We start from the raw sequence: 14,961 nt of genomic DNA on the forward strand, positions 1-14,961 counted from the left end.
CATCAGCAGACTATGTACTATGTGCATTATCACGCTCAGCTAGTCCACAAAGTGCAGACGCTGCTGTGAGCGCACTTCTGATAAGACGCGATGCAAGAGCGAATCGCAGCAGACTCATTTTTACAACTAAAAAGAAACAAAAATGTTTACATTGTGGCTCTTAGTACAGGGTATCGTCCTTACCATCGGTTCCTTTCAGATAAAGCCGCTTATTCAGTTCCTCAGCTTTATTCTTCATACCATGAAAAATAAAAATACATAGAAGAAAATCATTAGCCTTGGTGAAAACTTTCACCTATACAATCAGTTCCAGGACTTCACAGCAGAAGCTTCTCGTGAGCACAGGGAGAAATTACAGATGTCTGAAGCCCCAATCTAGACCGGGATCACTGAATAGGATGTTTAAATAACAAGAAAAGCTTTTATCCTGCAACTGCTAGCAATGGGTCCATAAACATGATATGCCTCAAATTTCAACATCCTAGAATAGTTAATAGAATTCCAAATCCAAGTTGGTACACTGTAATATCAAACTATCACCTCGTTCTCGTGGCTCAGCTTATTACAGGGAGATGGCGAGTTCATGGCATGTTACCTTGTCGTCGCATGAGCATCCCAGCTCCTCGTTAACAGTAGATGAAGACGCCACTATCGGCACCGGTTTGGAGACTTCCTCTGGCATCGTTGGCTTGTGAGTTGCCGCACGTAAGATGTGATTTAAGCTCCCGTGAGTTCCATTGTTGGGAGCAGGTTTTAAGCCGAGAAGATCTACGCATAGAGGACACAGATTATGACTACGCTTTATATTGGGAGGTAATGTCATGTAAAAACTATTTGAACAATAGGTTTTGAATTTCTGTGCAGAAGACAATCATTAACATATGAGAGTGTTTTGATCCATTTCTTTTCATTGTTAAGAGAACGCCATAGCACTTTACAAATCAGTGACGTCACTTTTAACTACTTGACTCATAACCTTGGCAGGATCCTCGATTTCTTAAAGGGCAAGTGCTAGCTATTCAACATGATTTCCATTTCAGCCAGTATGAAGGATGCCTTTCCCTGAGACCTCTCCCCATTCTTACCTGCAAGCTGAACTTGTAGTATGCATCCAATACAGCTAAATAGATGCAGCAAAGACTCTAATTTTGCTACGTGGGAGGCTGGGGTAGGAAGACGGGGACTTGCCCCAAAATGGACTCCCCCGTTAAGAAACAAAACTAGCAGTAATAGGAGTGGCTGGAACCAAGGAACTAATATATATGGGGACAAAGACCAGAGGACATATTAACAGACAGTCAAGACGACAATAGGGGCCGACCCACAATTTACACAACTGGCCCAAATTATATTTTAAGCAAATGAAAAACAGAGGCCACTACTTACCACACATAACGTTGTATAGTTCAATATTTTCAAATGGAGGCACTTTTGTCTTGTGCTTAAATGTAGGACCATATCCAACGAAGACGGTCTTATATAAAAGAAGAGCAAGTAGGTTAGTTTTGGCGAATGATGGGGCCATTCCAAGGGTCTATAAAAGATCCGTCTCTTCTGTACCTGCATGCTGTTGATCTTGTTATCGTAGCCATGGTCTCCTTGGAAACTGCATCTGCCGGACTTTCTAATCACATCTGATACTCTCCTATAGAAATGGAAGAAAAAAAAAAAACCGTCAAAATGATCTTTCCCAATTTATACAGAACAAGTCGGATGTATGAATTTCGATAGAATTACGCTGGAAATCATACAGACTCCTCCAATCCTTACTACGTGAGGCCATTAAGATTAAGTAGGCAGCACGATGGCTCAGTGGTTAGCACTTCTGCCTTACACCACTGGGGTCATGAGTTCAATTCCCGACCATGGCCTTATCTGTAAGGAGTTTGTATGTTCTCCCCGTGTTTACGTGGGTTTCCTCCGGGTGCTCCGGTTTCCTCCCACACTCCAAAAACATACTGGTAGGTTAATTGGCTGCTATCAATTTGCCCTGTGTGTGTGTGTGCGTGTGTGCGTGTGTGTGTGTATATATTAGGGAATTTAGACTGTAAGCTCCAATGGGGCAGGGACTGATGCGAGTGAGTTCTCTGTACAGTGCTGCGGAATTAGTGGCACTATATAAATAAATGGTGATGATGATTGGTAACCTCACGCACTTCACCTCCTGCACAGATTTGAAGAACGAATGCAGTAGGCGCTCAGACCCTAAAAAATGGTGTTGTAGGTCAATGGTAACAGGTTCCATAGATGAAAGCAACTAATTATTTGATATGAGAGCATGAAAAGATCTATGCATCCATTGTGGAATACTACAAGTAATAGCATACTTGCCTACTTTTGCAGGCAGCTTTCCGGGAGGGGGTCCGTCGAGGGGGGCGTGGCCACAGATAGGCTCCGCCCTGTCAATCTCAGGCAATTTTAGCCAATCGCAGCAGGGGGCGGGGTCACAATGACGCGTTTAGCCCCGCGCCCCTTCACCCCGCCATCTTCAACAACGCCGAAATCTGGATCCGGGATTTTTGCCTGCTCTCTCGGGAGTCCGGGAGAACTCCTAAAAATTCGGGAGTCTCCCGGACATTCCGGGAGAGTAGGCAACTATGAGTAATAGTCTACACCTAAATCCTAACCACTTCCATTCCCTTAACCAAACTAGATGAACAATAATAACTTTGCTGGAACTGCTGGTAGTAAAACCCATTTTGACAACCATTAGCGCATGAACCACTGACCAGACTGTTTGGCAACGCAGCTCGGAACATTACAGAGAACAGAAATGGATTTCTCCTTGAGCAAATCATTTACCTTGCAACGAACCATTTTCGTTCTACCAGTAGGTGAATATCCTCTATCCGCCTGTTATTGGCATAGTGCAGTCTCTTGGGGAGGTGTTGCTTCAGGTAAGGTTTGAAGTGCTGGTCTGGTTTTTTGCACTGGACAAGCAAAGAAAGAAATATATATATATATATATTTTTGTCATACAAACGGCAGACTGGTAGAACAGGAAATACATGCCATGCAAAGAAAATAAAGATTCAAATACTGTGTTGCAGTACAAAGTATAACTAATTTCACCACTGAAACCACCTACTGGTTGTGACAAGGGCCAGATTAAGGGTTCAGGCCGCCCTAGGCTAATACACTCGTAGAGCCCCTTCCACACCAGGCTAATACTCAGTTGATAAAATGGACTTGTCCTTAATTTAAAATCCAGCTTCCTTAAACCCCCCTCCACCACTAATGTTTAAATTCACAGGTTTTCAAAACTCAGCTCCACTCGAATTTTTACAAAGGCCACAGCAATCATTGTCACCCATTTAATGTTTATTAAAATCAGTTCTGTATAGCAGAACAGAGGCGCGAACGAGCACTACTGAGGGAGGGGGCTGCGCCTGTCGCCATCTTGGTCTCTCTTATTTATATCGTCCGAGGGTGAATCACTGTCTTCAGCCTTTACCATTTCTTCTGTGCGTTTTTATTTTGGAGAACAATTATCTTATATTTTAAAAATAATTGTATTTTTACCTCTCCCCGTCACAATTTTTCACCCCCAAAATATTGCCTGACCCCCCAACCCATCCCTCTGACAGTGGTTTATATAAACTGAATTTGCACATTCAAAGCAGCAGTAAACCAAGGACGTTCAAACAAGTATTAAACATTTGTCCAAAAATATTTAAACAAGTGCTCATATCATTTACAGTAAGTAAAATGCAAAACACAGCAGTTAGATCATACTAAGCTTTTGAGATGTCTGCAATAGTCTTATGATCATAAAGTGGCAGAATGCGGGAGAATCACCTGCCCAGAATTAGGGAGTCTCCCGGACATTCCAGGAGAGTGGGCAAGTATGATTTAGAACAGGCCTGTCCAACCTGCGGCCCTCCAGGTGTTGTGAAACTACAAGACCCAGCATGCTTTGCCAGTAGACAACAAGTTGATAGCTGGAAGGGCATGCTGGTTGGACAGGCCTGATTTAGATGGTTTGTTAAATCTCTCTCACACATTTATGTAGCATGTCTTGTGGTTAGTAGCTTGCCTAAAATCTATACTGCTTTCGCTAAAACTTTATTAGGGGTAACACTTACCGTAAGATTTGCAACAACGCTCTTTGGGTCATCTAGGAAAGAAAAGAGAAAAAAGATTAAATAAATTGACAGAGTAAATATTCTAAAACAACAACAACAATACTACAATAGAAAATCAAAATAGGCTGGTCTTTTTTTTCTGCATGATTTAAAGCAGCGGTAGGCAACAGGTAGCCCGAGGGCCACCAGCGTCCAGCCAAACCTTCCCCTGCAGTCCCCCAGCCGGCTGCTCCTGATTTTATCAGAACAGGGGCTGCTGACTTCCACGTCACATGACCAACTCTACACAGTACGGGGAGGGGGGGGGGCTCATGCTGTAGAAGCGACAGAGAAGGAGGGGGGGCTCATGCTGTAGAAGCGGAAGAGGAGGAAGGCGGGGGTGCCCTTCTTCCTTCCTCTATGCAGCCCCGAGGGCCGCACATATGGCCCTCCACCTCTTTCATGCTACCCCTCACTAATTTATAGGGATATATTTCATTGTAAAACAAACCACCGACACTGCTATAATTCAGCTCTAAGACTGTCAATATACATACTTCACTGATAATTTTTATGGAAATGAGAAATGTCTACAACATGATTACACCCATAACTCCCAACCTTTTGAATCCTGAAAGCTCGACGAAATATGCCTCACCCCAATTCTGCCCAAACTCCGCCCACAACAGTACAAATTTGACAAAACTCTACGCATTTTGCAGCCCGCAAATCAGGATGTCCGACCAGAATCAGAACAGTTAAAAGGTATGTTACACCTACAGTACAGTTTCGCTTCAGCTACCAAAGCTGTGCATGAATTTTTCACTTAATTTTTTTTGTTTGGAATGCAGTTTATTTGGATCGTTTCCCCGTTACTCACGTTGCTGCAGGCAATTAATTATACTATTCGCCTACTAATGAGTCTCTGCTCTGCTGATGCAGCCCTGGAGTCTGGGAGCTGGCCTTGAACTTTGTATTCAGAAAACTCTGAAGCCAAGATATCATGGAGTTTAATGACCTTGTGAGTGGATGGGATCCAGAGTCATTTGGGCTGATGGGCTTAGTAATTTGGCAGGGGTCTATTGATAAAGACCCTGCGATATGGATGATTTCCTATTGCAGCTAGAAAATCTTTTATTGCCCAATTTATCAATGAAAGCGTTCCTATTACAGCATATGGATAATTAGCTGATCTCCTGAGTAAAACATACTTAGGGGTCTATTTATGAATAGATTTCCGACCACTGCTTATCGCCCTATTTATGATGAAAAGTTCAGCACGCTGACGGTACTGGCCAGCAGCGATCAGAAGAGTCTCACAGCCGGCCCAGGGAGCATATGCGCCAGTGGTGGAACTACCATTTGCACGGCAGGTGCCATGCACTGGGGGTCAATGGAGATAATGGGGCCCGCTGCATGGCAGATTACAGAGGGTCGGGTGCCCGTTTCCCTTCTGCCCGCATCGGGGCTTACAGCTCGCTCGTTCCGCCTCTGCGGTGCGCACACGGAAGCCAGCATAGCAGTTCACGCATTCACATTGGAAGTGGAAACCCAGTAGAAACAAAAAGAGCGGAGATGGCAATAGTGATAGGAGAACAGCAGCTGTACTTGTAGCACGGCTATCTGGGGTAAATAGGCTTGGGGAAGGCCCAGAGGCGAGCGGAATGGTTCCTGCCAAAAGCGCAACAAGACCAAAACAGGGCTTCACGGCGCATGTACAGGCCCCAGAGCAAAGTAAAGGCTGCAGAACGGGTTGAATCGCCGCGGTTGATGTAGTGTTCTGTCCCTGATTGGTTGCTATGGTTACAGCACTTATTCACCAAACTTCATAAATGTCCCTGAATATGTTATTATGCATCATATTAAACTTGTGAGAAATCCAAAGTACACACCAGATCGTAACTTTTAATGCACATAACCACTAGCATATAATAATGTATAAGTGGCTTATGCTGAAATGATATATTGAATAGCATTCTATTTTCAATGCATTGAGTGTTTGTAATGCATTGAAAATGGAAGTTTTACTTACCACTATTGTCAATGTTTCTAGTACAGACATGACAGTACACACGTCTCTCTCTCCCATGCTGATCACCTTTACTGCCATGTGCACGGGCACGGCACGTGCCCAACATTTTTCTCTTCTGTGTGTTTTTTACAGCTTTATTGCAACACTGATCTGGAAGACGAAGTGCCTGCTTATATACAGTATCTGCCTCTCCACAATTATGCCACCATACCAGTAAGGAATGGCATGTACCATCATGAATGGTCAAGGTCACATGACTCTGGAATCATAATTTAAAACACAATTCCAAAATCTGCAAGATTTACATAAAAGTAAATTTACCAATCTTTCCAAAAAGGAAAAATGTGGAGGTGTTGCCAATGGCAACCAGATTCTAACTATCGTTTTCTAGAATGGACTAGATAAATGATAGCTAGGATCTGAGTGGTTGCTATGGGCAACACCTCCAATTTTCCTTTTAAGAAGGTTTGATAAATCTACTCTATAACCTCTAGAATAATATGACTTTTGTTCTCGGTTTAAGGAGAATAACAAATTAAGAACTTGGGTTGGATCATTGAGCCACACTATCAGCACAGGATAAGACAGATTAATAATTTCAGCGCTACATCCTGCCAGCAGACTAATGACGTGTTTATAGCTATGTAACGATTAGAAATCAAGCAGTTGTGCAAAATTACTACACCTACTGCCTTAAAAAGAAAAAAACCATCTACACATCTGTAAACTGTACCAGTAAAAAATATTTTTTTTTACCTAAAAAATAAAAAAATATAGCAACTCAAGGTGGCGAGATGTTCCCTGCTTCTGACTAGGTTGGGTTGATATTTTAAAATATAAAGAGCTCAAAAGTGGCCAGCATTTAAATTAGCCAATAGCGTGAGGTTTGTGAAGAAAAGCAGCAAATCGTCCGAATAGAAAGCAATCTTATCAACGGAGTGCTCAACTCTGCAAGTTGGGGTTTCCAGTGCGTATGGGCTGAAAGGGACTCCGTAAACAAAATGAAAAAAAAATGAGAATCTTAACAAGACCATTAGGCTTTACGGCAAGGCCCAGGTTCAATTCAATTTACCGAAGCGGATGAGAAAAACGCAAAGTGGGAAAGGAGGTCACTACTCCTCCCATCCCTGCTCAGATATTCATGTAAAGCAACATTGTACATGGAAAACAAAGCTATTTGAACGACAACATATCTCTTGCTCTCTTCAGATATTTGCACAAAACTTCTGTACACTATAGGAAGCATACACCATAGAAGGTAGATTCTCACCCAATTTATCACAAAATATTCACCAGGTAGCTGGGCAGTGCCCACTTTCCCAGCAATACTGTCTGGCAATGGTGAGCGGACTCTTGGCACCAAGGGTTGGTTGGGTGCTAGAGGGCATCTGACTCCCGCCCGGGACGGTCCAATAGTGCGCTACCTTGGGCTGGGTCACCTGCATTGTTTTCCTTTTAAAATATTCCTAGCTGAGCAGCCTCAACCCCCGTTTCTTTGCAGAGCCAATATGCCATCTTAGACCCAGTTGGCTGCAAATTGCAGCATGGTGGCTCAGTAGTTAGCACTTCTGCCTCACAGCACTGGGGTCATGAGTTCAATTCCCGACCATGGCCTTATCTGTGTGGAGTTTGTATGTTCTCCCCGTGTTTGCGTGGGTTTCCTCCGGGTGCTTTGGTTTCCTCCCACACTCCAAAAACATACTAGTAGTTAATTGACTGCTAACAAATTGACCCTAGTCTGTGTCTGTCTGTCTATGTTAGGAAATTTAGATTGTAAGCTCCAATGGGGCAGGGACTGATGTGAGTGAGTTCTCTGTACAGCGCTGCGGAATTAGTGGCACTATATAAATAAATGGCGATGATGATACATGGGTCTAAAGGAATACTGATCCCAATGTACATTTGAGGAGTAGTGAAGTGTTGGTCTAGACGGATACTGTCGGGTGATGAATGCATTTCACAGTGAATGCAATCATCTTCTGTCTTGTTGGATACATACATTTAGCCCACCTTTCAGATTTAGCCACGTGTGTGTATTTAGAAGTATAGACAATCGTTTCAGTTCACCGTTGGGCTCAAGGGCCCGGAGCACCATGTGTATTGGCTTGTTTAGTTAATTTTCAGTTATTTGCTACAGATAACACTCTGTATTGAACAGTCCATCTTGAAAATAACACGAGTGGTCTTAGGAGTCTAGTAATACGATGACTATTTCCAGAGTACGTGACAAGTAATCCTGTGCATAAAACGTAACCTATATAAAACAACTGGGTTATAATAATAGATTTGCTTGTAAGCGATATAGAACTAAAAGAAGCAAATTGATTTAATGAGCATTCACTTTTCCTTGTGCACGTTTTGAACTTGTTATTAAGAATCTCTGAAAAGAAACCACTCAACTTACGTTTAGGAACATTGACCTTAGACCGCATGCGTCCTAATGTTCCAGGTAATAAAGCGAAATCATCCACATTGTTCAAATACGTATTTAAATATTCAGCCCTTTCGCAAGTTGCTTCCTCCATGCCTGGGGACGATAAAAAAAAAAGAAGTGAAATCCATGACTTGGAAAGAGAAAGAATGTCAAGGAAGTGTGTGGACACCATATACCTTGAAGGACCACTAAAATATAAGTTATTTCTAAGCTACTAGTAATATATTTGTAAAAGTTTTTGGCGTATATCAGGAATCAAGATACTTAAGGTAAACATGAGGGAAGATATTTTCCTATGCACACCAGATTTCCTGTCTCTAAGCATGTAGGCCGGCACTCTAGAATGGGCCTGGTCAACCTGTGGCTCTCCAGGTGTTGTGAAACTACAAGTCCCAGTAGGCTTTGCCAGCAGATAGCTGGCAGGCAGAGGCAGATTAACAATAGGGCTAAAGGGGCTACAGCCCAGGGGCCTCGGGCAGCTGGGGGGTCCACTGGCATTCATTGGGTTGGGGGGTGTCCCCGCCCCCGGCTCCGACTGTCATCTGTTCAAGGAGAATGACAGGCAGCTAACAGCAAATGTTATGCTGTTAGCAGCCTGCTGTCACTGTAGTACTTACGCGGCGTGCAGTAATTTCCTTACTGAGGAGATCTTGTGAGAGTGAGACGGAGTCATAGAATCACTCTCACGAGATCTCCTCAGTAAGGAGATTACAACGCGCTGCGTAATTACTACAGGGAGTGTTGGTGGGGGGGCCCTCACAGTACCCTTAGCCCAGGGGCCCCCCTTCCCTTAATGCTGGCAGGGCATGGTGGGATTTGTAGTTTTACAAGACCATGTTGGACAGGCCTGCTCTAAAACCTCCATGAACTCAAGTGTACCTATCCCTTGCAAAGTGGTTGCAGATATTTTGTAAGCTCAACAAATATTCCTAGTATAGCCTATCGATTCACTTTGACCTCGTGGCATTACTATGGACATCAACAAAACGTGTTAGAACACAGAACTACAATTAGAATGTTGGTGATAACAGCTTCAACTCAGACTCTGCTGTGCAAATGAAATGTTCCTGATCATCCTAAGTTTCACCAAGACAGCTGCGATCCGAAAGTACAGTTTGTTCTAGTTGCCGACTGCCTGAAAATAAAATCAGTAACATCCAATGACAGGGTTCATAGTCCAGCTTGAAATCTTGGAAAAAGCCTTAGCTTTTTTTAATTAAAACATCAAAATGTAATCAAAGCAAGTCTGACAGACGTGGAATTTTGAAGCTATTAAATCGCCCCAGCTGGATAAATCGAGTCACTGCTGGAAGCCAGAGATCTTTACCCCGAGAACACAAAAACTACCGAGTTCACTTTACCTGAGCCAAGAAATTTTGACAATATCAAGTTTGAGATAAACAAGTAAAGACATGAGCAGAGATTTACAAACTGTGTCACGGACTAATCCGCTCCGGTGCAATAAGCACAAATTGTAACAAAAAATGTAGAACATGTAAAATGAAGAATATAAATGTTCTATTAAAACAAGGACTTTAAAATTTGATCAGGCATTGGGTAGCCGTGGCAAAAGCAGTTGAAACCATTTAGTAAGAATTGTTGATCACAACATAAGAGAATATAAACATAAGAAAATAAATAGCTACCATGATCTCCGACAAAAAGGATATTGACACATCGATGCAGATTCATTTGTTTTAATCCATCCATTAACATGCCAACTATTACGTCAATATCCTTCAGCTGATTAACCAACTGCAGGAAAAGGAGAAAATATAAGAGAGAGTGTTCAAAAATTAAACCGATGCAGGCAAGATAGAAATATACTAAACTTTTTAAAATTAATTATAACATTTCTTTACTTTTAGAAATTACAGTAAACATTAAACGTGTCAGAACAAAACCACATTTATTGTTTGCTACTGAAACATTAAAATTAATATTTTTATGCATTTTGTCACAAACAGATGCAATGTACGTCAGCATTGCTCTCGGCTCTGCCAATCTAGAATGAAAGCCAAGTTAAATCCAGATTCAGTCTCTTCAGTGCAATAAGCAGTTCCCCGCTATAAGGGAGATCACTGGATGGTTGTCATCAATTACCTGCATCGCAGCATCAGCAATATACCCATCACAAAAGTTTGTGCGGCAGAAAACAAACACAAAAACATTGCGCAAACAATGCAACTTATTTATAGCTGAAGATACTTTTCTTTTTCTCTGTGATTTGTGCAATTTCTTTCAAGTCCTGTCCCTAAAACAAAAGGACAGGATTTGAACAGGACTTCTCCATATCTGAGCTTGCTACATATTTAACAAAAACAGAGGATACTTCTTATAAATGTTTGCCCCCTTTTTGAGCCACTCCAAAATGTGTACACTAAATGAGAGTATAGAATTGGTATAGGACAGGTGGAGTTGGCCTTAAAATATAGAAACAAATGAGCTACAGATTTATAAAAGAGTTTCATAAATGTCATACAAGTAGGAGACAATGTATCAGAAATAAATTGATAATTCCTGCTGTGTCATGGTTTTAGTAAATGTCTCACCAATGTGTTATGCATTTATAGACCTCCTTGTTGTGTCCTTTGCCCAAGACCAGTATAGCATTTGAGCAATTTTAGGACTTGGCAGTAGAAAGCAGCCATTACCCCATCACAGACTGCTATAGAGCAGTGGTTTCGAGATATGACAGCTGTGCTTTAAAAGGAAAAGCGTAGGAACTATTGTATAGAAATCAAGCAGAAGTTGGCAAGAGAAAAATACATCTCATTCATTCAGTGCTAGCATCAGACAGTCCAAGATATTTTATATATCTATATACACACACTTCTCAAAAATATTATAGAACACACAATGACGATGCCTCGGAATTAATTAGGCTTTCATAAAATCAATACTAACCTCGTTGCTGAATGGTCCATACCGGTGTCCAGTTTGATCTGGCTGCTCTGAGTAAATTGCATACACATAAGGCCTAAAATTACATTACCATGAAACCAGATGTTTATAAATTGTACGACACAATCAATAAACAGAAAAAACTGTATGTTATAAAACAAAAAAAAAAAATAAAAAAAAAAAATCACAGCAAAATAATTTAGCACAAAAGTAATTTATGAAGCCACACAGGGGTATATTTTATGGCAGTCAGAGATCATGCAGAAATATCAACACTTTACTCCCCAGGGCAATCATTTATGGATAATTACAGTCTACCACATCCTCCCATTCTCTGTTACAGGACTTTTTTCGGGCTGCACCCACTTTATGGAATTCAGTCCCTCGCACAATAAGACTTTTTTCCTCTAGTCTTCAAACCTTTAAGCGTTCTCTGAAAACCCATCTCTTCAGACATGCTTATAGTATTCCTTTACCACCCTCAATCTCTCTAGGTTACCCTATTACCACCCTCTACACAGCTAACACAAGACAACAACCCTCTGACCAACATAGTTGTGTGACTGAGCATACAGCCCACTAAATACTTTGTAATCTTTGCGTTCTAGCTGAACAAATATTTAATATGATGTAGCATTTAGGCTTGTGCATCAAACCATTGTCCCGTAGATTGTAAGCTTGCGAGCAGGGCCCTCTTACCTCCACGTATGTATGTATTACCCAGTATTGCTTTATTACTGTTTTTTCCCAATTGTAAAGCGCTACAGAATCTGTTGGCTCTATTTAAATAAGTGATGATGATGATGATGAGTGTTCACTCACTTTGATGTAAGCTACTTATGGGCAATAACAATTGCTTCTACCACTATACAATGTGACACTAGTTACAGATGGGTTGAGACAGGCTTTATAAGTCTACACACTTGAACATTGTTACATAAAATATTTGCTACCCGTTCCAGGTAAAGCCGGGTACACACTACAGAAATTTCGACCAACTTTTTATGCCGACCGATTTTACATGCGATCCATGTTCCGATCGCTCGGTCCATGGACTGCATACACACTAGCCTTGTTTAGGACGACTTTTTACAGCCATGTTGTCGTGAGCAATGACTAATTTCGTACTCACTGTTGTGGATCGGTCGGAAGTTTATACACACTACACGGCGGAAACGAGATTGGAACGAAAATATTAAACGGTACAACCAACCAAATGAGGCGACAATCGTCCATTTGGGCAGACTTTCGACCATCGTGTCACTGCACACACTGACCCGACTTTTGAACGAGCGGTCGTATGTCGGCTGTTTGAGCCGATTATTGGACGAAAACAGTGTAGTGTGTACCCAGCTTTACTACCTAGAAATGTCAGGGACAAACTTTAAAAAAAATTAAAAAAAAATCCCACTTCCCAATTTTAATACTTTCCCACTATGTCCACTACCACCAATTCTTCCTTGCTCCCCTCTCCTCATCTATTACTTGTAGGGATTCCCTTCCAATGTTGCTTGAAAAACTTGCGATTTTGCTTTTAATTGAAACGTTGTAATAAAGATTATCTGGGTACATTACACTGAGAATATCTGCACAGTTAATACATTAGCATATGGGTGAAATATAGAATACCTTTCATTTGCTGGCAAGTGCAACCACTGCAGGATTGTCAAGATTCTACGCTGTTGAGGAATGACCCTAAAATAGTGAAAACAAAAATACAGATGAGCGCACTTATAGTAATAGCAAATCCAGGACAAAATATTTGCTTTATACAGTAAGTACATTTACCTTATTAAAGTCTGACATATAGGCAAACAGATAAAAAGTAAAATAAATAAAAAATATATATGTTACCTATGAAAATGTTAGGTTTGACAGATATTCTAATTTGCTATCACTTTCATTACAGGTACAGTAATAAATATATTATGACGACTTACACAGGCCAGAAGAATGTAGCTGCCTTCACCCCTTGTTTAGCAGACGTAATCCAAATCTGGAAAATATATTTAAAAAACTTGTAAGCATTTAATTCCAACTAGTAGGACACCAAAATTATTTTACACTATTTATATTATGGTCTTTCCACATATACAAAACTCATTCCAGTATATTTCTAAATTCATTAGGCACCCTTTGTGCATTTCCAAGTCTGTTCACTTGCTCTTAAATAGTAAGTAAAGCCACAACTTGATATTAATTCACACGAAAGGCTGACCATTGAATAACACGCATGAAATAATAAATAAATGGAGTGTGTTACATTAAATAAATATGCTCTCTCTTTCACTCTTTTGTAAACAATGCCATATTAGGAGGGAGGTGCTTCGCTAACAGAGCAGAGTGCGACTAACAGTTTGGCAGAGTTTTCAGAAACACTCTGATTTGGTGGATTCCTATCCAAGGGGCAAGGCCAGAGTTGTCACAGCAGCTCAAACGACTGCAGTCTTCTGACCTTATTTTATGAAGAGCACTGGATGCTCGCAGAGAACCGCTTTGGTCTTCTACTAGCTCATCTAGATGGTTTGCCCAGAGGACTTCAAAATGCCCATCTACAACTCCGCTCTCAAGAGACACCTAAATAGAAGTACCCAAGATTTTTATTAAAATTACAGTTTTCCATTTAACCTTATTTCTTTAATACTTTACAATGTTTAATACTTGTGTCACTCCTGCGCATTTGACGTTTCCCCCATTAAAACATTGGCCAAAGTGCAACTAGCAAATTTGTACCTTTAAAAATGGTTGGATTATTATTATTATTAATTTTTATTAATAATGCGCCACTAGGTATCCGTAGCACCGTACAGGGACAGACAGAAATACAGTACAGGGTAAGACAGCACGGTACAGTTAACAAGAAGCACCGTAACTCAGAAGCTTAAAGTACAGCTAGATGAAAGGTGAGAGCCCCCATCGGGGAAGCGAGAGGGGAAGAGGGGCAGAAGGACCTCAAGGAAGAGACAAGGAGCTGGAGAGCAGAGTTAAGGTGGTGGAGAACAGGAGGAGAGGAGGCCCTGCTCGAAGGAGCGTACAATCTAAGGGGAGGGTGGGACGGACAGAGACGCAAGGGTGGGAGGAGGAAAGGGGGAGAGTGGAGGCAGGGACGGAGGGAGGGGTGGGGGAAGAGAAAAACGATGAGGAGGGAGGTAGGAGGGGGACAGAAGGGAGGGCAGGAGGGCAGTTAAGTGGGGGACTGGAAGGCTTTGAGGAAGAGGTGGGTTTTTAGGGCCCGTTTGAAGCTGGGCAAGTTGGGGGAAGTTCTAAATGGAGCGGGTGAGCTGGTTCCAATGGAGGGGGGCAGCACGGGAGAAGTCTTGGATGTGAGCGTGGGAGGAGGTAACCAGGGGGGAAGAGAGGCGACGGTCATTGGCCGAACGCAGAGGGCGGGATGGAGCATTAGGGGAGATGAGGTTGGAGATGTAGGGAGCAGTGGAGTTGGAGAGGGCCTTGAAAGTGTAAGGAGCTTGAACACGATTCTGTAGGGGATGGGGAGCCAGTGAAGGGATTGGTAGAGGGGGAGACAG

The 14,961-nt window shown here is 41.9% G+C and overlaps 1 protein-coding gene across 7 annotated transcripts in view; it reads right to left on the reverse strand.

Moving 5' to 3' along the window:
- Positions 1-14,961, reverse strand: part of ENPP2 (ectonucleotide pyrophosphatase/phosphodiesterase 2) — an 86,778-nt gene that overhangs the window by 21,026 nt on the left and 50,791 nt on the right. For all 7 annotated transcript variants that reach the window (XM_075214002.1, XM_075213997.1, XM_075214003.1 and 4 more), the window contains exons 9-19: positions 13,375-13,430; positions 13,064-13,129; positions 11,438-11,510; positions 10,177-10,285; positions 8,501-8,623; positions 4,086-4,117; positions 2,803-2,930; positions 1,561-1,645; positions 1,387-1,474; positions 596-768; positions 184-232 (exon numbers count right to left, since the gene is read on the reverse strand). In XM_075214002.1, the coding sequence (XP_075070103.1) occupies positions 184-232; positions 596-768; positions 1,387-1,474; positions 1,561-1,645; positions 2,803-2,930; positions 4,086-4,117; positions 8,501-8,623; positions 10,177-10,285; positions 11,438-11,510; positions 13,064-13,129; positions 13,375-13,430 (982 nt within the window). The remainder of the gene's footprint in view (positions 1-183; positions 233-595; positions 769-1,386; positions 1,475-1,560; positions 1,646-2,802; positions 2,931-4,085; positions 4,118-8,500; positions 8,624-10,176; positions 10,286-11,437; positions 11,511-13,063; positions 13,130-13,374; positions 13,431-14,961) is intronic.

This window comes from Mixophyes fleayi, chromosome 5 (genome assembly GCF_038048845.1).
Source record: "Mixophyes fleayi isolate aMixFle1 chromosome 5, aMixFle1.hap1, whole genome shotgun sequence".
Lineage (NCBI taxonomy): Eukaryota > Metazoa > Chordata > Amphibia > Anura > Limnodynastidae > Mixophyes > Mixophyes fleayi.